This window comes from Aotus nancymaae, unplaced genomic scaffold, assembly GCF_030222135.1.
Source record: "Aotus nancymaae isolate 86718 unplaced genomic scaffold, 86718_ANA_hifiasm-v0.15.2.pri h1tg000016l, whole genome shotgun sequence".
In the NCBI taxonomy this organism is placed as follows: domain Eukaryota; kingdom Metazoa; phylum Chordata; class Mammalia; order Primates; family Aotidae; genus Aotus; species Aotus nancymaae.
In genome coordinates, this window is record NW_026988428.1 from 4,498,636 (window position 1) to 4,525,186 (window position 26,551).

A 26,551-nucleotide genomic window follows, 5' to 3' on the forward strand; every position below is an offset into this window, starting at 1 on the left:
CCCACAGCTGCTTTTCTGACCTTATCTCCTATCACACTTTCATGTCCCAGTCATTTGGCTCTATTCCTCTACATGTGCCCCACTCTATCGAAATCCTGTCCCCTCCTCCCAGCTCAGGCGCCACTGCTTCCTTGGAGCCTGTTCGGTCTACAGCTGGAAGGAGCGCCTCTACCCCTCATTTCTGCAGCATTTTATTCACATTTTCTGTCCCTACAGCCCTTGTCACAGAGCACTGCAATTATTTGCTGGGTTAGATTCGCTGAACTAAAAATTACAGCACACGTTCTTTCTTTTTTTTTTGAGACAGAGTTTCGCTCTTTTTACCCAGGCTGGAGTGCAATGGGGCGATCTTGGCTCACTGCAACCTCCGCCTCCTGGGTTCAAGCAATTCTCCTGCCTCAGCCTCCCGAGTAGCTGGGACTACAGGCGCGTGCCACCATGCCCAGCTAATTGTATTTATAGTAGAGACGGAGTTTTACCTTGTTGACCAGGATGGTCTCGATCTCTTGACCTCATGATCCACCCGCCTCGGCCTCCCAAAGTGCTGGGATTACAGGCGTGAGCCACCGCACCCGGCCCCAGCACACGTTCTTACTTGAAAACTTAATTAGCTCTAACTTGGGTCAAGACAGACATACCCTACTAAGTATATTCCAAATTGGAACAAAATCTATTTCAAGTCAAGGAACAGACATCCTTAGACAAGAAAATACTAAACTGTCCAAGAAAAACTGAATTTACTTTATTTATAAATCAAGGTTATTTACATTTAGCACAATCTTTGGTGCCCCTCTCCTTACCTAAACATTTCTCAATTGTTAAAGCATACCTCTTCTAGAAAGGTGTCTTCTCTCCCCTTTCTTAGAATTCTTTAATATCTGCTATAACCTGCTATAATAATATTAGGGGTTCTTTTGTACAAAAACGCTTCAGCTCTTCAGCTGTTACCCCAAGGATTTTGATCCACGTTTCCAATCAAGATAATAAGAAATTTGCCAGTATCACTTAAAATGTATAAGCCAAGTCTATTTTTTTCTTCTTCTATTACATCTATAGTACACATGAAAGAGATTTGTTGTCATTTTGAAAGAAAATTATTTCCATAAGTTTAAAAGGGATGTTGACCAGCGTGGTAGTATGCCTGTAGTCCCAGCTACCCCAGAGGCTGAAGTGGAGGACTGCTTGAACCTAGGAGTTCAAGACCAGCCTGGACAACATAACGAGACCCCCTTCTCTAAATGTAAAAAATTTTAAAAAACCAAAAAAAGTTCTTAAAATAAGTAAGAGACACTGCTGATAGTAATCTGAATTCTGAATATCTATCAATAGTAAGGTCATTTTAAAAATCAGTAGTATTCATATACCGTATTTTGTTTACCGTTCTCAAAACTGCTATTCAACTTTTGCCACACTCAATTGCTCTTTTCAAAGAGTAACAGTAATTTTTTAAATTCTTTTTTTTTAAGATGGGGTTTCACCATGTTGGTCAGGCTGGTCTTGAACTCCCGACCTCAGGTGATCTGCCCGCCTTGGCTTCCAAAGTGTTTGCATTACAGGCATGAGCCACCAGAGTAACAATATTTTAAAAGGCAAAACATTTTTTTCCTTAGTCTCATGGATCCAACCACAAAAAAAGGGCCCAAGGCCATATAACCTGTCAGCCATCCAGAATACCAGGTTGCCTTTTTTTCTTTTCTTTTTTTTTTTTTTTCAGGGTTGTATTCTGAATGGCTTCAGGAAAGAGAACAGGTCCACTTGGTGAAATTAAAACTCTAAGCAAGTAGCCTTTAAATTCAGTAATTTCTGATGCAGAATTCTAAATGTAAATTAGGAACCTCTGGTCTGCACTGCTTTTCAAATTGGTTCCTAGTCTGGGTAGTATCACTTGGAACATGAAAAAAATATTTTTGGGCCAGGTATCCTGGTGGCTCACACCTGTAATCCCTGCAATTTGGGAGACCAAGGCAGACAGATCACTTGAGGTCAGGGGTTTGGGACCAGCCTGAACAACATGGCAAAACTCTATCTCTACTAAAAATACTAAAATTAACTGGGCATAGTGGTATACGCCCATAGTCCTAGCTACTTGGGAGGCCGAAATGGGAGAAACACTTGAACCCAGAAGTGGAAGTTGCAGTGAGGTGACATCACACCACTGCATACCAGCCTGGGCAACAGACTCTCTCTCAAAAAAAAAAAAAAAAAGTTTTTATCTGGCCCTATCCTAGACCTACTGAATCAGAAACTCTGGGAGTTGGGGCCTGCAATCTTCATTTTAACATACCCTCTAGGAGATTCTTTTGCATGCTAACTTTGAGAACCATTGATCTACAGTCATGACAAGAAAAGAGAATATGCACGTATCCCAACTCCCAGAGATCCTGATAATGTGTAGAATCACTGTAGACATAAACCATCATTTACTGTTGGGAATGTTGGGCTGGAAAAAGTATCTAAGGCAAGGGATCCCAAAGAGACCCCAGCCAATAGTGCTCCATTTGCTTTCCTAAGAGGCTGCCAAGGCCTGCACCGATCAGGTGGCAGAATTCCCAGTAAGGAGAGAAATGAGAGGCCACTTATTCACAAATACCTACTGAACTCTACAGAAGCTGTGTTAGATTCTAGGATTAGAGTAGTATCACAGTCCCTGCTGCCATGGAGTTGACTGTAACCAAACAATTTCTTTTTATTCTATTAGAATTCTATTGCTCTAATCTTGAGACTTTCAGGAAATAAGGGGTTATCTCCCCACCAAAAGATTAGTGTTCTTAATTTTAAACTTTTTAATACATTTGCTCATTGCTTTTTGCTCACTATTTCTAGTTTCTGTTTTCCTTGCGCCTGAGCTGAAAGTGTTAAAAATCAACAAGACCTTAGCTCAATTTCTTGTGATGGGAATAAGGGCTGGGAAAGATATAGAAACCCAGTTACTCAAGGATATAGTCACATCATAACACCCTACCCAACCCCACTAGGAAACCAAAGCAGCAAGATGGCAATCAAAACCTCTTAAGCTCCACCCTTCTAAAGAGACCCTAAATCCCAGCATGTACAGCTCCTGGCACAGAGGAGGTACTCAGCAAACATTAACCTTGACAACCAAAATGACCAGCTCAGATGATCGTGAAGACTTGCTATTAACTTGCCTTTCTCAGACTTCTCTTTGTGAATTCATTTAGACATTCAATAATTACTGAGCCTCACTTGTGTACCAAGCCATGTGCCAGATGAGAGGACACCACAGTCAACAGGATTCCATTCTGGTCTCTAGGGCCCATAGTTTAGTGGGAAAGATTGCCAGATCAACAGGCAATCATACAACAAAGTGTTATGTGCTAGATACAGTGGTAACCAGAGAGCTGCAACTAAGTTGGGGTAAGCCACACTGTGGGACACAGGATACAGACAGGAAGAATGAAAAAAGCTAGAATTAGGGAAAGAGGGAATTTGCACTGAGTCCACCTTTTCTTCAGTCTTGTCCCTAGGAACCTTTCCACCTATACTCACATATTCAAACAGTAACACCTCAGTCAGTGAGTAATGATCTTTGGATCTCAAGGAGGAAATACTGATTTCTCTATGATAGCAAGTGATGGTCCTGCAGGACACTAGTGTGTGAATGAATAAATGAATGTGCTTGCCTAGTATGGAGCATTCTGTAAGATAAAGCAGCTAAGTCTTCATTACTTTTTAAGCAAATGTCCTGGATTCTCATTTTTCATTATAGAACAAGGGTAACTTAATGATGATTCATAAAATGATGCAAGTAATTTTTTCTATCCCTGTATGGGGAATTGTTCACTATTTTTATTTTCACTTTATGTCAAGTGAGTTGGTCCATTAACTAGGAGGATTAATATTTTAAAGTATTCTGTGAGCTTTTATAAAGAATAATTTTTATTTTCATTTTATTTTAAATAGAGATGGGGTCTCGCTGTGTTGCCCAGGCTGGTCTGGAACTCTTGGGCTCAAACAGTCCTCCCACCCTCGGCCTCCCAAAGTGCTGGGATTATAGGTGTGAGCCATCATACTGGCCTAAAGAATAATTTTTTTACGTTTTGCCTTTAATAAATTTCCTGTTTTCATACACAAATGAAAATATGCAAAACACTTCAAGAATGAATTGTTCAACCTATGGGTATCTGGCATGAGTACACAATTTCTGCCTCAATGAAAATGTCTGCCTCTGAAGGGCGTGCAGCCCCACTAACATGAACTTCCTTTGGACATTTAACATTTTAACCAAACATAAGGCAAAACTCACCATTAGCTCTGCAGGATTTGGAGAAAAAAACATCCCTCACAAGTGTAATGTTCAAAAGTTCATTTCCAAACGCTCACCTGGAACAGCGTGCTTGGCCCTTGCAGCCTGGCAGGACTCAGTGGAGCAACTGGACTAAGGCTGCTCCAGAAATGTATGCTGGAGAGCAGTGGACTCGGAGTCAGAAGCAATCCATTTGGTGTCTGGGAAATAAAGCAAACAGACTTCTTCATATAGGTTAACCTGACTCGGGCTATGATCCACAGAACAGCAGAGGGGTTAGTTAGGCTAGGCATGGACCAGGAAAGGACTTTACTGTCTCAGGAAAACTGGCAGCATTATTTCTGTGGGGTTGTGAACAGTTTAATTTTCTTTTCTTTTGAGACAGTCTCACTTTGTCACTCAGGCTGGAGTGCAGTGGTGCGATCTTGGTTCACTATAACCTCCCAGGTTTAGCAATTCTCCTGCTTCAGCCTTCTGAGTAGCTGGGATTATAGGCACCCACAACCATACCTGACTAATTTTTGTATTTTTAGTAGAGAATGGGTTTCACCATGTTGGCCAGGCTGGTCTTGAACTCCTAATCTCAAGTGATCCGCCCTCCTTGCCCTGGCAACGTGTTGGGATTACAGGCATGAGCCACCACACCCAGCTAATTTTCTTCAATGCTAATTTTATTAACACTTTCATAAAGGAAAAAGGTATTGACACATTACCTTCCCTAAATATTCTGGTGGAAAACTCAAGTTTGTATCAACTTTTGTCTGAATGATTTGTTGAACTTGTTCCCCTTCCCAAATTAAACAAGGATTAGTATACAAACAAATGGGATTCCATAAAGGGGCTTTAATTCTTCTTATCTGTATTTCCTGTTTTTCTACAGTGGACAGCTATTCCTTGGGTTACAAACACATGTTTTTAAATGGTCTCCCTATCAACAGCTGTTAAGGGTTTAGGATTTGCTGCTAAAATACCCTGTAGCAGCCTCTTGAGAAGCTCTGAGCCAGTTTTCCAGATTCCATCTGGATGTGGGGATGATGAGAATTCACTGCCCTGGCAGTGGTTTGGGTGGGGGCAGGGAGGGCCCTTTCTTGTCAGATTGAGTGTAAAGCCAAAACCCTGGGTTTCCCAGGAGAGTTTCAAGGACTGCATTTGCTTGCACACATGCAGCAGGAGTCCTGGCCCACAAGCCAGCTGGAGGGCCGAAGAACACCCGCCCAGCTGCTAAGTCTGCATGGATTTTATTCTCAGTGGAGACGAACTCCCCAGCCCAGGGTGGTTTTGTACCTTTGGTGACTAGAAGGAGTCCCTCAGTGGTTTTGTGATGTCAATAAGGTGCTTTGTGTAAGAAGAACCACAGCAAAGGCGCCAGCCTTTCAGATTGCATCATGCTGGATGCTGAAGTGTTATTTTTTCCTAGAATTGGCCTCCATAGCTTCATTAATTACCAACAGCATTTGGCTTAAACCTAAATTGAAAGGTCTGCTCTGTTCACCAGAATGGAGACAAACATCCAAAGTTCCTCAAACTGTGAAGCTACTGAAATGTAAACACATTTATACCAAATTATTTGAGTCGTTGGTTCCATGGCATTTCCTACATATTGAGTGACCTATGAGGTTACTAGAATAAATACATGTTTTGAATAAGCTTCCCATTTGTTCTAGTCGCAATTTCACAAGCATGCCAGGCCATCTGGCCTAACAGTTAAAAATTAACGGCTCAGCATGAGCTCTGCCAGGGTTCCAATCTCAGAACCAAGACTTCCTAGCCAGGTAACCTCAGGCAAGCGACCTAACCTCTCTCTGTCTCAGTCTCCTTATCTGTCAAATGGGAAGGATAAAAATGCCCACATTACAGGGTTGTTGGGAAGATTAAATAAGCTGATGTGTTGCAAGCTCTTTATATGTGCCTGGCTATAGAAATGCTCAACAAGTGCCAGAGGTGGTTATCTGGCTAGGTACTTACTACATGTTTTTGAATGAATAAATGGATTGGTAATCAACTGAAAGTATACATGACATACTTAATAAATGTATTTCATCTTTGCGAGGGAGAAATTCTCATCTGTATACAGAAAAGTACTTAATCCTCTGAAACAGACTGAACTGAGTCAGCCTGGCCTTGAAGGCTACTCAGTTGTGTTAGGCTCAAGGCCATAAGCTCAGGTGTTCTGAAAACTAAGATTTGCATGTTACTCTGGAACAAAGTTCCAACCACAGTATGTCACATTAACATTTAATAACCAGTGTGTTCAAGGCCTCCTAGTTTATCCATCAATGAAGGCTCTCAAAGCCCTACAGACAATCTCCTAACCACAAAACACAGCTATCCTCCTCTCATCCATGGCCATCATATACCCATTCCTTTCTAATCCTCTGAGCAATGTACAAGGTCTAGAGTATCTACTTCTCTAGTCTAAAACTATGTCTGGATTTGAGATGTTTGCACATTTGTTTCTAAAGAATACAGGATGTACTCAGAATACAGTAGCCTTCTGTTTCTCATCTTTAATATGTCCAAAATGTCTTCTATAATATATGCAAATAAACACTGTAAAATGACTTCATTCCCTTCTCTCCCTGAAGTTCTCCCTGAAAATACTGTGGCCTTAAAGAACCATGTGGTTGCTTTTTTAAGGAAAGTTTCTATAATGCCTGCCCTGGGTTATCTCTGGGCCAGCGAGAGTCTTCACAGCCTCTCTTCACATGCTCCTGGAGTCAGGCAGGGTGGGCTGAACCTGAGGGCCAAGGGCTAAAGAAGTCACAGCAAAAAGCGCTGTCTTCTTTCCTTCCCCAAAGACGGTCTCATTTTAACAAGCATGGCAGATGAGGAGCTCCTGATCCTATGGCTGATGCCACTGGCAATGCATTTGCAAAGGATAAGACCCTCGTCCTGTGATCTCCTTTTCATTTTCCCCACTCAGTTCATCTTCTACTTCCACTTCATAGAGTCTCCTAAAAAGCCTGTACATCTGAGCTCGCCAGGGTGAGCTGGCATCAGGTGCCCACCTGGGCACCCTTGGCCCTCTGCCTCCTCCTGCCTTCCTCTTTGCATCAAAATGCCACCTCCTCAAAGGACACGTTCCTGATCCCCTCAATCAGATGGGATTTCTTATTTCTGAATCTTTGTAACACTCTGTGACCATTTTTTTCCTTAACATTTAACATGTTCTGCCTCCCACTATGGTGATTGGCACATTTTTCTTATACCTCTTTGCATAGCCTTTAAGGTATCTGCTTGTCTTTCTTCCTCCTGTAGTAGTCAGTTCCTAAATAACAATGAACTGAAGCCATCTGCAGCTCTAGCTGGGTCCCCCCGACTTGTCGCTTGTTGGGCATCTCCACTCAGATGCCCCCACCATGCTCAAACTTCATGAAGCCCAGCGCCTTTCCACATCAGTGTTTCTTAAGACCTCCCCTTCTGTCAGCAGTACCACCACATATGCACTGCCTCAACAAATACTGACCAAGAGTGCATACTATGTTTCAGGTGTCACAGATGAGGATAAAACAAGACATAATCCCTGCACTCATGGCCCCATCTACCACCCGCATCCCAGTCCCTATCGTGCAAAATGCCTTCCGCCTAACCGCAAGCTCCGGACAAAGTCTCTGGAGGTGCCCTACAACTCACTCTCCTATTTATCCCTCATTTCCATTCCTGCTGTATCCAAGTCCCTATCACCGTACAGATGGCATTCTACGACAGCTGCCAGGCCAGTTCACCTGCCTCCGGTCACCCTTCCCATTTATTCTATATCCCATCACCAAATCAGCCACCCTCAAACACTAAGTTGACTCAACATTCAGTCACGGTTTCAGAAAGGATGGGATGTCCTCCTTAGCCACAATTCCAGGTTCCTCATAAGCTGGTTTCATACACTCCCTAACTTCTGAGGACTAAGCTCTGATTTTTTATCTTGCCCAAATTCCTACCTAGGGGTCTAGGGAGTCATGCCCTACAAACCATAAATTCTCATCAGATGGCTTTTATTGAACCCTATACATCGTGACTTACTTTTCAATCTGACTGTGGCATAACATTATGAGACAAAGAAAAAATATTTAATGTCAAAATATATTTCCTTGCCATACTTTGAAATTGTGCTATAAAGTCTCTTGTGGGAAAAATCCACATTCTATAGAGAATCCGCTTTCCCCTTTGTTTTCCTTCCTTCCCTTACAGATCCAGGAGAAAATAAACTGAGCCAGGGTCCAGTAAGAAACATTTTACAACCTGCTCTTATTCTCTCTCTCTCTCTCTCTCTCGTCTGCTGTCTGAGAGATTCCTCTGCACAGTAAAACTTGATCTTCACTATTCTTTATCTTAACCTGAACATTCCTTTCCATTTATCCCAGGTCTCCAGATAAACTCAACCAATTGTCAACCAGAAAATGTTTAAATTTACCTATAGCCTGGAAGCCCCCGCTTTTGAGTTGTCCCACCTTTCTGAACCAAACCAATGTATTTCTTAAATGTATTTGACATCTCATGCCTACCTAAAAATATATAAAACCAAGCTGTACCCCGACCACCTTGGGCACATGTTCTCAGGACCTCCTGAGGGCTGTGTCACAGGTCATGGTCACTCATATTTGGCTCAGAATAAATCCCTTCAAATATTTTACAGAGTTTGACTCTTTTCTTCGATACTTCCCTCCCAGAACCTTCGTACTTGGTTTATGTGTCTGAGCTTTCCTCATATGCATGGAGGCCCAGGCATTCCAACCCACCAGCCCTTCAACACTCCCTCGGAACTTCCCTGACCACCAGCCCAGCCCATAGTTCCCTGGGCTACAGGCCCTATCCGCAAGTGACCTCATCCGTTCCCATGGTTTCACCCCCTAGCATGTTGACGACTCCCTAACTTCCTCTCCAGCCCCAAAACACTCTCCCCGCTCCAGATGCAACTGGGCTTTTCCACCCCAGTGTCCTGCAGGGTTCTCAAACTCAGTATGGCCCTGACTGGATGTTTAGACTTTTCCCAGGGAGCTTCTTCCTCCCATGTTCCTCATACTCAGTTCTGGCTCTCCCTGCTCCTCCCACCCAGTCAGTCACCAAGTCCTGTTGATGGCATTCCCTGTCTCAGATCCATCTCTCTGATCCCTCCCACCATACAACCTTCGATACTCGTGGTCTTTTGCCTGGAATATTACAGTAGCATCCTGCCTGGATCCAGCCTTCCCCCTTCCCAATCTCACCAGCAGGGTGATTCCTAAAACAATTCAGACCGTCAGTCATGCCCCTTCAGTGCTTCCCACTGCTATACTTCCCACTGCTATACTTCCCCTAATCACAAAGCTATTTCAAGTGTCTATGCCTTCCCTCAAGCTGTTCCTCTGCAGACAACGCCTTCCTCTCCCATTCTACTAGAAAAAAGATCCTGCCACAGACGGATCTTTCAACACCCTGCCCAAGTGGTGCCACCCCCTCCAGGAAGCCCTCTGGACATTCTTCCCCCATCTCTGGCAAAGTTAATACCTTCCTCCTTAGGATTCCTTTTTCAACTTAGTATTCCTTTTGTATTGCATCTGAGATACTAGATGAAGTGACTTAAGTAAGTTATGAGCTCCTAACTATCAGAGACTATTTTATCCATGTTTGTAGCCCCAGCTCCAAACACAGCAGCTTACACATGATGGGTACTGGAACTGAACTGAACGATCTTGCCCTTCAGCTCCTAAGGCACTTCTCCGTGCTGCATGTCTGACTCTTGCCAAGGGCTATGATGTGTGTGCATGCACAAGGTCATACAAACAAGCAACTGTAGTTTTGGTGTCCTTTCTAAAGGCTCTGTTATTACTCAATAGTTATTTGTTGTAGATTCTAATGAGAATTTTTTTTTCACTTATACCCCTAGCAGCTGTTTATTTATTTATTTTTGAGACAGAATCTCTCTGTCACCCAGGTTGGGGTGTAGTGGCACAATCTTGGCTCACTGTAACCTCCACCTCCCAAGTTCAAGTGATTCTCCTGCCTCAGCCTCCTCAGTAGCTGGGATTACAGGTGTGCACTACCATGCCAAACTAATTTTCTTATTTTTAGTAGAGATGGGGTTTTGCCATGTTGGCCAGGCTGGTCTTGAACTCCTGACCTCAAGCGATCCGCCGCCTTGGCCTCCCAAAGTGTTGGGACTACAGGTGTGAGCAACTGCGCCCAGCCTCTAGGAGCTGTTAATTTCCCATCGAAACAAGTCGAAATTCCTCAGCTAGTTCTCAGGGTCCTCCATAATTTCACAGCACCCTAAATTATAACCCTATGTTATATATTGCCCCATATGCTGGACAGCAACCTATAAACTCACAAGAACAGGAATGGTGTCTGGCCATTTGCCCCTCTGGTGTCTTCCTCACTGCCCCTTCTCTCCTTTCCTGTTGGCCACCCGTGGCCATGCCAGGAGCAGAGCCCACTCCAGGAACGTGAGGGAAGTTCAAGGTGGGGTCTGAGTTCCGAGCCTCTGCCATCTCCCAGTGTAGCTGGTGACCCCCCTGAGTTCTGCATGGTTTAGAGGACTGTCTGGTGCCCCTCCCCGTCCCTTGATTTGAAGACCCTCTCAGCCAGGTCCCTTACTTCCACTCTCCTGCCCTGAGTCCAGACCTTGCCCCTTGCCTCCCTCCCACAGGACCGTTTCTGGGCTTCCTGCTACTAAACCATCATGGCCCCACCTTCACAGCTTGGCTGAGGATCAGGCACCCTCACTGCCTAAGGCACAGGTCCTCTTATAAAGATCCTGGCTTTCCTATGCCTTCCCACCTGGTTTCAGGCCATGCTAGTGGCTTCTGTCTCCTGGCCCTTTGCATCCATTCGTTGGGCATCTACCCTTGATCCCTCTCTCATGTCCTCAGCCCCACCAAGGGGAGCCACCCTTCCATCCACATCATCCACAGGGCTGGCTGAGCTGATTTCCTCTGAGACAGGGCTGGCATCTGCCTCACTCTGTTCTGAGAAGGTGATCCAGGCTCCCAGGGGACACCAACACCTAAATCAGAGCTGGCCCTGGCCTGGCTTCAGACCTTTCTCACCCTGAGAGTTGTAAACACACAGGAGGCCAGGGGAGGAGAAGCTCAGATCGTCCACCCTGGCCCTGCTTCTCAACTTACCTAAGCTACTTTTAGGAGCTGCTGTTTCTGAGCCATTTGCTCAGCAGCCCTTGGTCACTGGACAGCCTTAATTGGAAGATGCCTGATTTAAGAGCACACGTGCTCACTCTGACCTATATCCTGATCCCCGGCCCTCCCCTCTGCAGTGGCCCATGTCACCACTGGCTCACAGGCTTGAGCTGTCATGAAAACCCTGGGCGCAATCCAGTCCGGAGAAAGCCTGGAGGGGAATGTGGCCCAAAGCTTCCAGCTGCTCCATGGACGGCCATCGTGATCAGGGTCACTGCCTTCTTGCAACAGGAATGCATTTCATTTCAACCCATGGATTCTGGAGGCAGACACTGGATCCAAAGTCACCTCTACCACCTATTAGCTGTGGAACCCTGTACAAACTACTTTACCTCTGTGCCTCATTTATCACATCTGGGAAATGGGATGATAACAATAGCACAGGTTGAGCATCCCAAATTATCCAGAATCTGAAACTTTCTGAGTCCTGACATGATACTCCAAGGAAATGCTCACTGCAGCATTTTGGATTTCAGGTTTTTCAGATGTGGGATGTTCAACTGGCAAGTATCATGCAAATATTCCTAAATCTGAAAAGATCTGAACTCTGAAATGCTTCTGGTTGCAAGCATTTTGGAAACAGGACGCTCAACCGGTATCCACGTCACAGGGCTGCTATGAAAAACAAGGCAATGCATGTCAAGTGTCTGGAGCAGTGCCTGGCGCACGTGGGGAGCCCATCATGCTGCCGAGGCTGCTGCTGGTGACAACAAAGACAACTACAATGAGATTACAGAGAGAGGGGACGGGTGCCGCTCTGCGGTAACAATGCTACCAGGTGTCGCCAGCTCACGAAGCCTGGCCATGGTCCCATTCATCCTTACAGTAATCCATTTCCACACGTGGCACCCGGCCCAGAGAGCAACCGCCACAGTCCCACTCCTAGGAAGCAGTGTAGCCAGGAACTGAATCCAGGTCTGTGAACCTAAAACGAATATTCCTTTAACCTCTGCCACTAAAATTGCATCCACTTTTCAAGGGGAAGCAGAAATATGGTTTCCCAGCACCTACTATGCCTTTGCGCGGCAACTGTCAGCTGAACAAGAGCATCTGAGTATTTGCTTTAAAGGAAAAGGCTGCTTTCTCCTTGGAATTTATAACAACAAAGGCTTTTTTGGCTCTGCAAGTTTGCTTTCCTCTCCCCAGTGCTGCAGATGGGGCTTTCTCAGAGCTGCTTTCGTCGAAGCAGCTGTTTGGGGTGGCCCCTTTGTTCCTTATCACCTACCTGACAACCGCATATCCACATTGACAGATACAATGATGGTATGAGTTGACATCTATTTTCTTGTTATCAGAACACAAATGGCTCCTTACTAAGTGCCCCCAGAGAAGATTCTGCCATAAAAATTTCATAAAGCCCAAGTGCCTCCTGAAATGTAAACTGGCCCACTCAACTTTCCCTAGGGAATGCTGGTGAGCTCTGCCTTGTCAGCCAGTGCGCGTGTTCCACCTATGGTCACTGCAGGCCACTAAAAGCAAGAAACCAATCCAGCCCCCCACTAGAGCCGACACACCAAGCCCTGCCTCGTGCGCGCCCCTTGGTCTGAGGATGGAAAAGCAACTTCCCTTCAAATTTACACAGTGACTTTGGTACGTGAGTCATAGGACTGCGTTTTGAGGGACAGAAGGAAGTTGCTGTAGTGGATCTTTCTTTTTTGCTAAGCCACTGAGGCTGGCTGTGGCCAGGAAGACAGGAATGACTCTTACCTGTGCGGTGAAGAAGGCTGGGGTGAGGGATCCCGAGGGGAGGGCTGGGCTGTTGAGGGCGATGGAGCCAATGTCAGTGCCGGAGAGCACCAGTGGGGGCGCTGAGATTTCCAAGCCTTTGGGTTTTTTGGCCTTTGGGGGAAGAGATGGAGACTTGGTCTTGGAGCCCGATGACAGGTTCAAGGGCTCCAGGGAATCGGAGTCATGGCAGGCGGCCTCCAGGAAGAGGCTTCTGTGTTCAGAAGGGAGGGGCGAGTTGGGGGACAGGGACGGGGACCGAGATGAGAAGGGTGAGGCAGATGAAATACTGGCAGCGTTTGGCAACATTAAAGAGGAGATCTTGGCCGAGACGGACGAGGCCAGGAAGGCGGAGGCCGCCGCAGCCTCTGATGTGGAAGGCAGGGACACCACTGGCCTGGTGACGTGCTTGTCGGTTTTATTGGTCACAAACCTGATTACAGTCCTGACTTCTTCCACGGGGGGGCTGTCTTCGGGCGGCTCCTCCAGCTTCTCCGTCTTGATGGCCTTGAAGGCGTCCGGTGGGTTCTGCAGGGAATTGATGGTGAAGGACGAGTACAGGCCTGAGTGGATGTATTCATTGCGGCTGGTGCTTTTGAGGGCGGCCAGGCCGTGTTTGTGAGCCTCGCGGCCCTCGGGAGACACTTTGCAGTCGCTGTCCTGCAGCAGAAGGCTCTCCCGGCTGATCTCCACCGCATGAGGATCCATCTTCAGGATCTCCGGGAAAGAGACGAACTTGTACACAAACTTCTGCCCGATCACCTTCTTGATGATGTTCTGCAAATACAAAAGCAGACACTGAAAATATGAGTGCGCTGGAGAAACCATGTAAGAGCTCATGATAATGGTCAGTGTCGCTGGCGGAAGCACCAAAATGTTTCTGATACACATTCTTGGCTAAGGAGAAGAAATAGGAATAAAGTTGGAAGCAGGAGAATTAGACTTGCATTCCAGTTCTGCCATTACTAGGGTTTTGATGTTTAGCAAATTAAGTGCCACTTTGAGTTTCCTCATCTGTCAAGAAAGGAAGATGATGATGATGATGACAATGATGATGATTTTTTAGACAAGGTTTCAAAGGTTTCACTCTGTCGCCCAGGCTGGAGTGCAGTGGCGCGAACAGGGCTCACTGCAGTCTCAACCTCCTGGACTCAAGTGATCCTCCTGCCTCCACCTCCTGAATGGCTGGGACTACAGACGCATGCCACCATGCCCCGATTACATATATATTTTTATTTTTTTGTAGCGACAGCATCTCACTTTGTTGCTCAGGCTGGTCTCAAACTCCTGGACTCAAGCAATCCCCCAACCTTGGTCCGATGAGGATTATTCTATGTAATAACATAGTAACAGCTGCCATTTATGAAGCCCTTACTATGGGGATGGGATTATTCAGACCTGATCTCATACAATCTGAACAGCCAATCCTAAAAGGAAGGTGTTGTGATTCCTATTCTAAAAATTAGGAAAATAAGCTTAGAGCACTTCCGTATCTCACACAGACACCTGGTAGGTGAAGAGGAAGAGGCAGCACTTCCTTAACCAAACGCAGTATTGTCTTACCTACCTCTGGGAGTCAGAAGAATTCAATGAAATAATAATGAGAAAGCATTCTGTAAGCTGGAAAGCATTATAAAATGCAAGTTATTATCATCAAACACTACAATGTTTTCTTAACTCATGTAATCATATTTTTCCTTTTTATTTATTTTTTCGAAGAAAGCCACTGGAGGAAAAACAAATTGTCTACTCTGAATATCTGTGACATTCACAGACAGTATTTTTAGTTGCTGGTGTCTACTTCTGGCTCTTCAGTTTATGGCTCCAGTCCTCAAACATTAGGCTATCAACGAAAAGCAATAATCATTGCAAAAGTTTTTGCAGCCCTTTGGGAGAAGGGACTTTATATTAAAGGCTGTGCCGTTCTTGAGGTTTATTAAATGGATACATGAATTCCCTGCCAAAGCCACTGGATTCTATATTTACCTACCAAATGCTTGCTGTGTGCCTTGCCCTGTGGATGAATCTTGAGGCTGACAGAGACAAAGATGGTCTCTCCCAGGCACAAAAACCCAGCACCATCCTATGGGAAAAGGACTCTGTTTCCTTAGACACTGTTCCACCTAAAACTTGGGTATGAGTGAGGGTTAAAAAAAGATCATTTCGAGAAGAGCTTTAGAAGCAGCTCTGACTGAGTCCCTGTCTTCTGTACTGGGGGTTGTACGTAAGCCACCTTGCTGGATCCCCACACTAGCCCTGCTAGAGGTAGAGGGTGTCATCCTTCTGACACAAACAAGATCCCAGAGATGGGGAGCCGTTTGCCCAACAACCACCAACATCCACTGGTTCTAGAGCCTAAGCTTTTTCACAGTCCCACACACGTTTAGGGGGAGAGAATCAAATATTCCCCTAATAGACATGAAATTGAACTGAATGTTGATGTCCTTTTTGAAATCAATAGCGTGGTTCTAAATACGTGTCTGCCTGCCGTTCTTTACATAACGACGTTCTGATTTGCCTTGTCTCCCACTTAAATGATGGGAGCGAAGGGCACATTTAAGGGCCCCGTTCAGCACAGGAGATCCCACACACACAGCCGTGGAGAGACTTCGCCGGGCACCTGCACACAGGCCCATGCCGAGGGCACCTTAGATTACAGTCAAGGCCTGTTCAAACAGCAGCTCCAGTGGCTGCGGCCACCCTGCTGCATCCTGGAGCTCCCACCTGCAATTTAACCTGCGGAGTCCCGTTTACGCCACCGACCTCACACTCACACTGCCACTCAAAGCTGAACAGCCCTTACAAACCTTCAGAGAAATGCGGGAAACTTCGAGGTTTTCCACCTGGGCCTCGTTAGCAGCGTCTCTGCCGAGTGCTCTGGGTCAGAAAACGTGCCCGGGAACATCAGCTCCCAGCAGGAAATAAATTAAATCAGGGTGTCATTGGACCCACCTGACCCAGAGTCAATTCCTATTAAAAAGACAGTGTGCCGGCCTGGCGTGCTAATGCTTCCTTTGCTAAAATTCTAAGGTATTTTTAGTTTTAGCTCATAATATTTTCCTCCCTGAGGGAAAACTTTCTTTTTTCCCTCAGCCAGTTTGAACTAAACTGAGTGAATTTTTAGAGGCTAAATAATTACACAAAAGACAAACTTCTATAAACGTTTTATTTAGAGCCGAAATAAAAACACAGAAGAAAAATTATCTGAACCATTTCTTCTAACAAATCTTAAAAACTAATTGTTTTTTTTTTTCTTTTTCAAAAAAAACCTTTAATTTTCTTACAGGTTTGTAACATTGTGTCTAAGGTGGGATTACATTCATGGGCGCATCAGGAAATAATTTAGGGCTAGGAAAAAAATGACAAAAAATGTCTCCCCTGCTCAAAAAATGGTTGGGAACTGAAAGGCAACCTCAGACAGATCATCAGGCCTTGCTGTGTTAAAAAGAACATGAGGAACGACCACATGTTGACCACCAGCAAGAGGACAAATAAAACGCTGGGCATCCTTACAATGGAATATTATCAGCTGTAGTAAAGAATGAATCTGCTACAATATGACTGGGGCCTAGAATTCATTATTTGAGGAATGATGACTTACTATACTATGGAATAGTAAGGAACAAATGTAACATAATGGGCCTCAAATTCATTACATAGAATCATAGATTTTTTTTTTTTTTTGAGACAGAGTTTCACTCTGTCACCCAGGCTAGAGTGCTGTGGCGCAATCTTGGCTCACTGCAACCTCTGCCTCCTGGGTTCAAGCAATTCTCCTGCCCCAGTTTCCCAAGTACATGGGATTACAGGCACCCACCATCATGCCCGGCTAATTTTTGTATTTTTGTAGAAATGGGATTTCACCACATTGGCCAGGCTGGTCTTGAATTCCTGGTCTCAGGTGATCTGCCTGCCTTGACCTCCCAAAGTGCTGGCACTACAGGCATGAGCCATAGAATGGAATATTCTATTCTATGACGTACTGCAAAGTGAAAGCAGTCAGATATTACATGATAAAGGCCACATATGATTCTATTCATATAAAATGTCCGGAATCATGAAATCCATACAAAAAAACAGAAAGTAGAGTATGGTTACCTAGAGCTGAGAGAGATGGAAGGAAGGAGGCATGGGTTTCTTTTTGGGGTAATGAAAACGTTCTAAAGTGGATTATGGTGATGGATGCAGAACTCTGTGCTTGGAGCCAATGAACTGTACACAGTAAGTGGATGAATTGTGTGGCATGTGAATTATGTCTTAATGAAGCTGGTTTTAAAGAAAAGAACATACAGAATCAAGTATTTCACGTGTTTAAGTAGAAGAGAGTGGGAACTTCCTATAGCTAGACAGCGACTGTCCTAACATGTCAACCCCTACCCAACACAAAAAGGGAGCTGCAGCCGGGCGCAGTGGCTCACGCCTGTAATCCCAGCACTTTGGGAGGCCGATGGGGGTGGATCATCTGAGGTCAGGAGTTCGAAACCAGCCTGGCCAACATGCTAAAACCCCATCTCTACTAAAAATATAAAAAATTAGCCGGGCGTGGTAGCGCAGGCCTGCAATCCCAGATACTCCGGAGGCTGAGGCAGGAGAATTGCTTGAACCCAGGAGGGAGAGGTTGTGGTGGAGATCATGTCAGCCATTGCACTCCAGCCTGGGCAACAGAGCAAGACTGACTCAAAAAAAAAAAAAAAAAGTTGGGGGAGAGGCTGGGAAGGGCCCTTCGGTAGCTGCAGCCTCTGCGGGGGGAGCAGAGAGAACACCCAGAGTTTTCTGGGGATAGGTTACACAGTGACAGGGATGGAGACAATAGCTGGCCAAAAGGTGGAAATGACAGCCACTGGAAAGAACCGAGGCAGGTTGTGCTTCTTTGGAGACCATGGGAAAGACAGATTCGATCTGGCTACCTGGAAACCTGCCAGGGGCGAAGGCTAAGAATGGAATGCGGAGAGAAGAGGGCAGGGCTGGACAGAGTAAGTGAGTCAGAACAATGCAGCCCAGTGACCCAGCACCCGGGACGTCCACTACACGAGGGAGCCGGTAAGGAAAGCCCCCCACAGCGGTGCCTGCGGCTGGAGGATTAGGAAACGCGTGGGCTCAGAGGACGTGTGTCCCTGCAGCTGAACGGACAGCCCCTTCTTACTTATCTTCCAGGACTGCCCCCAGGAGCAGTGGCCTATATGCTGGAAGCTCCCTCTGTGGCTTCCAGAGGGAAGTCTCCTTCCAACACAGTTTGTTGAGAAGACTCAGTGTCAGGCTGAGCATGTATTATTTGTCAGGCTATCTTCTAAGAACCTGACAAACATCAACTCACTTCATCCTCTCGGAGACTGGAATGATTATTATCCCCATTTTGGAGATGAGCAGACTGAGGCTCAGGAAGTATAAATCAGACACTATGGCAAGCTTGTACCTAGAGAGAGCAGACGGCACCCAGGCAATGTGACTCCTGAGCTCCTGGCTACCATGAAGGGTGACACAAGACTCAGCCAACTTAGGCAGCCCGGGACACAAGAACAGTTGGTCAGGAGCTCTTATTATGGTAAGTGATGAGGATATTTAGAAAAAGTCTAGTTCCCATCCCTTCAATCCCAGACTCACAAGTATTTGTTGCTCACAGTTGCCTGGTAATCTGAGCGAGGCTGGTCTGTGTTGGGTGGAGCTGAGTGTGTGTCCAGTGTGGTTTTCAAGAGTGTTACACACATCCGCTTCCCCCTTACACGGGTGGGACCAGCCTCTTTGTAATTTCCCACTAACTACGTATTTGCAAAAAGGCAGTGCCTCTTCGCCTGGCAGGCATTCCATGTAAGGTTCCGGGCAGCAAGGATGGGACCAATTTTAGTGATGGGAAAAAGCAACATCCCCTTAAAACAGACTTCAGTGGCAGTTCCAGGCGAAAGAGGAAGATTGGATACCAAAATTAAGCTCACTGTCACCCCGGCCAAGTTGCCATTTTGAGAATGCAGTAGCCAAAAGGGCAAGCAGTCCATTTGGGACAGGATTCCGGGCAGACTTGTGCAAAAGAACCCTTCCCAACCCTCCAGCCACCTCTGGGGACCAAGGCATCCCATGAGAGGGTCCCTCAGTTATTTCACTTAAACTGCATAGAAAATGCCTTTCCATTTCAGTGCTGTCTGTTACCCTGACAGGTTACAAGCATACCTATAAGAACAGGTATGGGTGTCCACAGTGTGTTTAAATATGTACACACACAAACACGCACAGACCCGCAGAGTCCACTCTGCCCTTTGAAGAGGAAGGAGCCTGTAAATAATCCCAAGCAGCAGACAGATGAGAAATATTTCAATAAGTTCTGTAATTTATAAGTATATGCAGTGCTAGGTAATGAAAAGATGCATATGGAATTAGAGTTACCTTTTTATTTTTTTCTTTGAGACAGAGTCTTGCTCTGTCGCCAGGCCGGAGTGCAGTGGCGCAATCTCGGCTCACTGCAATCTCCGCCTCCTGGGTTCAAGTGATTCTCCTGCCTCAGCCTCCTGAGTAGCTGGGATTATAGGTGCATGCCACCATGCCCGGCTAATTTTTTTTGTTTTTTTAGTAGAGATGGGGTTTCATTGTGTTAGCCAGAATGGTCTCAATCTCCTGACCTCATGATTGCCTACCTCAGCCTTCCAAAATGCTGGGATTACAGGCATGAACCACTGCATCTGGCCAGATTTACCTTCTTAATAACAATGTTAAATTAGGATTATATTAAAATGAGTTAGCTGTTTGTTGTATGAATTACTAAGTATAAGGAAAACTGACCCAAGCATAAACTGACCCTGTGAGAGCCGCAGGCGTGAACGACACAATTTTAAGCATAAAGACACAGGCATGAACGACACAACTTTCCATGGCTAATTCCCAGGCTGGTTAAAGCTCCACGTGGGCGTATCCCATACACATACCTGCCTGTGCTTCTTTGCTGGCATTTTTAAACTGAAAACTCCCAGGCAGACACTAGAGGCCACAAGCAAACTCCACATGCCACGTACAACCTCACAAATCCTGAGAGCTTAATGAGCTGTAATTTCACCCGTCCACTGATACAACAAATATTTGCTGAACGTGTCCGTCCACTCACTCTGCTCTGGCACCCCCAATTTTTACCTCAGGTGATGCGTCTGGAGTTCGCTTAGTCTTGTTATCTGATCTTCCATTTTTCCTCCCCACAAGGAGCCAGACCTGTGGCAAGTTCCCCATCATTGTGGTCCGGCCCCTCGATCCTCTGCCATTCCAGAGCACCCTGGAAACAGTGCTCCTGCCCTCTGATTCTGCAACTCTCCTACCTCGTTCTCAAAATTGAGAAATGTCAGTGGCTCACTAAGCAAGCAGGATCGGTTGTGCTGCCGACTTCCTAACACACAGGCCTTTCTCTTTTTTTTTTTGAGACGGAGATTCACTCTTGTTGCCTAGGTTGGAGTGCAATGGTGCGATCTTGGCTCACCGCAACCTCTGCTTCCCAGGTTCAAGCAATTCTCCTGCCTCAGCCTCCTGAGTAGCTGGGATTATAGGCATGCACCACCATGCCTGGCTAATTTTGTATATTTAGTAGAGATGGGGTTTCTCCATGTTGATCAGCCTGGTCTCGAACTCCTGACCTCAGGTGATCCACCTTCCTCAGTTTCCCAAAGTGCTGGGATTATTACAGGCATGTGCCACCGTGCCCGGCCTCAAACAGGCCTTTCTTAACCCCTGCACTGGGTAAGGGGGACAGAGCAGGGGACCTTTCCAATAAATACCCACTTGACCCTATCACAAGGGCTGCTGTGTGGATTAAAAGGAGGGGCTCCCGAGTCAATTCCTGAGTTCGATGCCTCAGTTTCCTCATCTATAAAATGGGGACTGATCCATCTGCCTCATGGGACTGAATGAGACATCCATGTACAGCTTCTATCAGAACGTCTGAAATATCCATGCATGACAAGCCCCATGGCATATACTAGCTATTGGTATTCTCATTATTTTTACACTCCCATTTAAGCAAAAACAGAACAAAACCTAAATATCACCCTCTGTCAGCCCTAATGACAATTTAATAGACAAAATTAACCCTCACAGAAGACTGCATATTCTGTTAGCTTTATCCAAAGTTCTGGGTAACATGCTCAGTCGTACAGCAGGCAGAATTATAACTGGTTTACATATCTCAACTGTGCAGGGGAAACATGGTGTTTTTATTTAGTTGGGTTCCGACAAGAGATACAAGGCTTATATTACATTGTGCCTAACACGGCCAGCACTTGACATCCACTGTAACGGGGAACCTCACACAATCCAATTAATTTGGGGAAGTTGGAGGAGGGGGACGCAGGGAGCCGCAGATGTGAACTGCGGGATCCACGTGCTCTGCTTAGACGCTGGTGGCAGCCTGCAGGCGAGACGCCACACGTCAGGCCCCGAAAGGTGGTGCGGACACTAACCAGGCACCCAGCTCATCTCAACTGCTCCCCGTGGCCTCTCAGAGCAGCACCATGCTGCCCAGACGCAGCCTTGCCACCTCTGCTTGGGCCTGGCCTTGGCTCGGGGCTCCTCTGGCTCTGAGCCCCTGTCACTGAGACCCCTGAGGTGGGAACCAGTTCAGGTGCTGGGCAGACACACGAGATGATGCATTTATTTGGGGCTCACTCATCTCATCGTGGTAGATCCCCTATGTGAAAGGAACCAGTGCAGAGAAAGGACAAGGAAAGAAGCCGGCATTTATGAGGGCCAGCCGCATGCTGAGCGCACACTGCTGCCTTGCAGAATGGGCACTGCTATCCCACGGCAGAGATGGAGAAGCCAAGGTCCCCCTGGACACTGAGGTTATATCCACCTGCCCACCACCAGAGGGTAGGCTGAATACTGAGAGAGCCATGTGATGGAACACCATGGAGCTATGTCAGGGGACACGACACTGCTAACATTTTCCCAGACCTTTAAATATGTATTAGATGAAAAAACAACAGTATGAATGAGATAATTCCACTATTTTAATGAAGTAATTTTCTATTGCATATATATTTATGTTTTCAATTGTATATATGCATATATGTTTAAATAAAAGGAGATAGAAAAATTAATCTTGAAAGATATATAATAAAATTTAACAGTGATTTTTCGCATTTCTTTTTGCTTGTGTGCATTTTCACACTAAAAAAATATGTATTTGAAGGCCAGGCGTGGTGGCTCACGCCTGTAATCCCAGCACTTTGGGAGGCCGAGGTGGGCAGATCACCTGAGGTCGGGAGTTCGAGACCAGATTGACCAACATGGAGAAACCCCGTCTCTACTCAAGATACAAAATTAGCCTCACGTGGTGGCATATGCCTGTAATCCCAGCGACTCGGGAGGCTGAGACAGGAGAATCGCGTGAACCTGGGAGGCAGAAGTTGCAGTGAGCTGAGATTGCACCATTGTACTCCAGCCTGGGCAACAAGAGCAAAACTCTGACTCAAAAAAAAAGAAAATGTATTTGATATGTATTACTTGTCAAATTAAGAATTTTAAGAGAAAGAAATAGGAACTAAAAAGCTGACTAGCCCAGGATCACACAGCTTGTAACTGGTGGAGCCAAAGTTTGAACCCGATTGTATCGACTGCCAAGACCTAAGCCACTTCTGTTCCACCACCACACCCTCTTCCAGAAAGCGGCTGCATTTGGAAGCAGAGGCTGCTGCTACAGTAAACCCTCAGGGCCACGGGGTCTCTGCATTCCAGAGTAATCGTGGGGTTAACTGCAGAGTGCCTGGGAAAGCCAGCTCTTGCTGAGAAAGCACAGGCCTTGCTTAACAACAGTTATTTCTAGCTCCTTGGGTGGAAAAGATCAATCTTCCGTAAGGTCTGTTCATCACCTAGAAATAGAACTGCCTCTGCCAAGCCACAGGGTAAAGAAGGTAGCTTTGGAGGGCCACCCTAGCAGGAGGCACCAGGGACCCAGCAGTCCCACTGCAGCAGATTGGACATAAGCAGCCGACCTCTAAGTGGCATGCCATCCAAGTGACGAGGGTGACAGAAACAACAGGAAGCTGCGTCCACCACACACAGCCCAGTGATGGCACCCATTGCTGAGCTCCCCCGACTGTCCCCAGCCCTGTGCCCAGCAGCAGCTCACACCAGGACACACAGGCCAGGAGCCTTGACGGGTCACGTTACATGGAACCAGTGCTGGGGTGAACAGATCGGGGCTTGAATTCCAGCCTCTCTGCTTCCTATGACCTCAGGAAAGTTACTGAACATCTACACAGGTCTCAGTTTACTTACCCCTAAAACAGGAATAAAAATACCCCATAGGCTATTTTTTTCTTTTTCCTTTTCTTTTTCTTTTTTTTTTTTGAGATGGAGTCTCACTCTGTTGCCCAGGCTGGAGTGCAGTGGCGCGATCTCAGCTCACTGCAACCTCTGCCTCCTGTGTTCAAGCCATTCTCCTGTCTCAGCCTCCTGAGTAGCTGGGATTACAGTCGTGCGCCACCATGCCTAGCTAATTTTTGTATTTTTAGTAGAGATGGGGTTTCACCATGTTGGTCAGGCTGGTCTCGAACTAATGACCTCATGATCTGCCCGCCTCGGCTTCCCAATGTGCTGGCATTACAGGCGTGAGCCACCGCGCCCGGCCCCCATAGGCTAGTTTTCTCTAAAGACTCAGTGTAGTCAGTCCCTCACTCATACAAGTCCTTAAAACATGACCCCTCACCCAGTGAATTTTGCTTAACATGCAATAAACTAATTGTACACACTGCTCATTATATCACACTTTTCATTTTCTTCTGGCTTCCGGGCAAATTGCTTGGATGGGCACCTCACTTTACAGTTTACAGAATGCTCGCACACAATCTCCTGTTAACCTCACAATGCTTTGATACCCACTTCACAGATGCAGGACCCGGGGCTCCCAGCTGAGTTCATTCACACCACCCCCATGCAGCAGAAGAGTGTCTCCAGGCCGCGGCTTCCTGGCCAACACATTTTCTTCAACGCCTGGTTTTGGGTTCCCATCCAGACCACAGTGTGACTCACTCTTTCCTGATATGAAACCCGAAGTGTCCTTTCTCCAAAGTTAGAACAAGCAGTCACTGTATCTCTCCAACAAGCAAACATTCTTTCAGCAAACATTGTTTTTGTTTTTTAGAGACGGGGTCCTGCTGGCATTGCCCAGACTGGAGTGCAGTGGCTATTCACAGGCATGACTGTTACACACTGCAGCCTGGAGCTCCTGGGCTCAAGTGGTCCTCCAGTCTCAGCCTCCCAAGTAGCTGGGACTATAGGTTTGAGCCACCACACCCAGCTTTCAATGAAGACTGAATACACACTCTCCTCTGGGAGGGCCTGTGCCGGGCTCTGAGGCACAGAGGAGCGAAGCTGGCTTCTGTCCTTGAAGTGCCCCACAGCAGCTTGGATGGGCTGTGACATGCCCTGTCTCTGCCATCGGAAGCAGAAGGCACAGTGAGCAGTTAGCTGGCCATACTAGACTCTGCTACAAATGACTGGGGGGTAGGCTTCACCTCACATCCACCCCCACTAAAGAGCATCTTACGATCTTGAACTCACGGGCTCAAGCAATCCTCTCACCTTGGCTTCCCCAGAGTACTGGGATTACAAGTGTGAGCCACCACATCCGGCTATTAAAGAGCATCTGGCTTGGCACAGTGGCTCATGCCTGTAATCCAAGCACTTTGGGAGGCCGAGGTGGGCAGATCACAAGGTCAAGAGATCAAGACCATCCTGGTCAACATGGTGAAACCCCGTCTCTACTAAAAATACAAAAACTAGCTGGATGCGGTGATGTGCACCTGTAGTCTCAGCTACTCGGGAGGCTGAGGCAGGAGAATTGCTTGAACCCGGGAGGCAGAGGTTGCAGTGAGCTGAGATGCACCACTGTACTCCAGCCTGGGCCACAGAGTGAGACTCCTCTGACCCATCAACCTGAGCTGCTTCTCACCCAGGGCAATCTTCCCCCATCACCCTCCTCTGCGGTGAGTTTAATGGTCCTGCCAGATTTATGTCCACCAAGGACCTTAGAATGAGATCTGATTTGGAAAGTCTTTACAGGTGTAATTAGTTCAAGATGTCGACATGGAACCATCCTGGATTTAGAGCAGGCACCACAGTCAATGGCTTGTGTCCTCATGAAGACATGAAGACACACATAGGGAAGAAGGCCATGTGACATGAAGGCAGAGACAGAGTGTGGCAGCTCCAAGCCAAGGACACCGAGGGTGGCTGGGGCCCACGAGAAGCCGAAGAGGCAAGGGGGGATTCTTCCCTAGGGCCTTCAGAGGGCGCGGGGCCCTGCAGACACCTAGATTTCACACTTCTGGCTTCCCAAACTTCTAGAGAATATATTTCTGTTGTTTTGAGCCACCAAGTTTGGGGTCCTTTGTTCCAGCAGCTCTGGGAAACTAATACACCCCTTTCTTAAAGTCATCTCTGTTCGGCCAGGAGCAGTGGTTCATGCCTGTAATCCCAGCACTTTGGGAGGCTGACGCGGGTGGATCACGAGGTCAGGAGACTGAGACCATCCTGTCCAACACAGTGAAACCCTATCTCTACTAAAAATACAAAAATTAGCCGGGAGTGGTGGCGGGTGCCTGTAATCTCAGCTACTCGGGAGGCTGAGGCACAAGAATCACTTGAACCCAGGAGGCGAAGTTGCAGTGAGCCAAGATCGCGCCAATGCACTCCAGCCTGGGTGACAGAGTGACACTCCATCTCAAAAATAATAATAATCTCTGTTGAGCAAGCAGAGGAGGCACAGCCTGGGGTCACCGGTCACCCCAGGAGTGCCACCCCGGGAGTGCCAGTGGCCATGCCCGCTGCGATGGTACCAGCACCATCCCTTGTGCAAAGCTGAACTTTGGAGGTTGTGCACTCACACACACGCACACACCCACCCACACCCATTCCAAACTTCTAAGAATGACGTGCTGCCAACAAAGGCTGGAACTCTGTCTCTGAACTGGCCGACTCCGCTGGGCTCCCGGGGGAGGTTTGCTTGTGGTCTGGGTTGAGGTTTCTGTGTCTTCTGGCACTGGTAAGCTGCAGCGTGAACTATCACCAAACTCAGCCAGCCTGAAGTTCAGGCGCTCTTCATCCCTGCGCCTGAGTACCCACGGCACCCTGAGGGTGCTGGTGAGAAGGGCTGGCTTGCTGGCCTGGCAGGACACCCTGACCCGGGAGGCTTCGGCTGGATGTTCACAGCATTTTTCCACCCCCTCTTCTTGGCTGGACTTGGAGTCCCGTCTGCCTCCTGGCTCTCCTTAAACGCTCAAGGGTCCTTTTATTCAAAGGCCTTAGAAGTGTTAAAAGATAGAACATAAAACTGTCAGGCCTGGTGGTGGCTCACACCTGTAATCCCAGCACTTGAGGCCAAGGCAGGTGGATCGCCTGAGGTCAAGAGTTCGAGACCAGCCTG

At 46.8% G+C, this 26,551-nt stretch overlaps 1 protein-coding gene across 3 annotated transcripts in view; it reads right to left on the bottom strand.

The window, feature by feature from the left end:
• ELK3 (ETS transcription factor ELK3) overlaps window positions 1-26,551 on the bottom strand; it is a 77,805-nt gene that overhangs the window by 5,888 nt on the left and 45,366 nt on the right. For 2 of the 3 annotated variants that reach the window (XM_021675597.2, XM_064376851.1), the window contains 2 exons: window positions 13,141-13,935; window positions 4,342-4,464 (listed from right to left, as the gene is read on the bottom strand). In XM_021675597.2, coding sequence (XP_021531272.2) covers window positions 4,342-4,464; window positions 13,141-13,935 — 918 coding nt within the window. The remainder of the gene's footprint in view (window positions 1-4,341; window positions 4,465-13,140; window positions 13,936-26,551) is intronic. The other variant, XM_021675598.2, reaches the window with a different exon arrangement.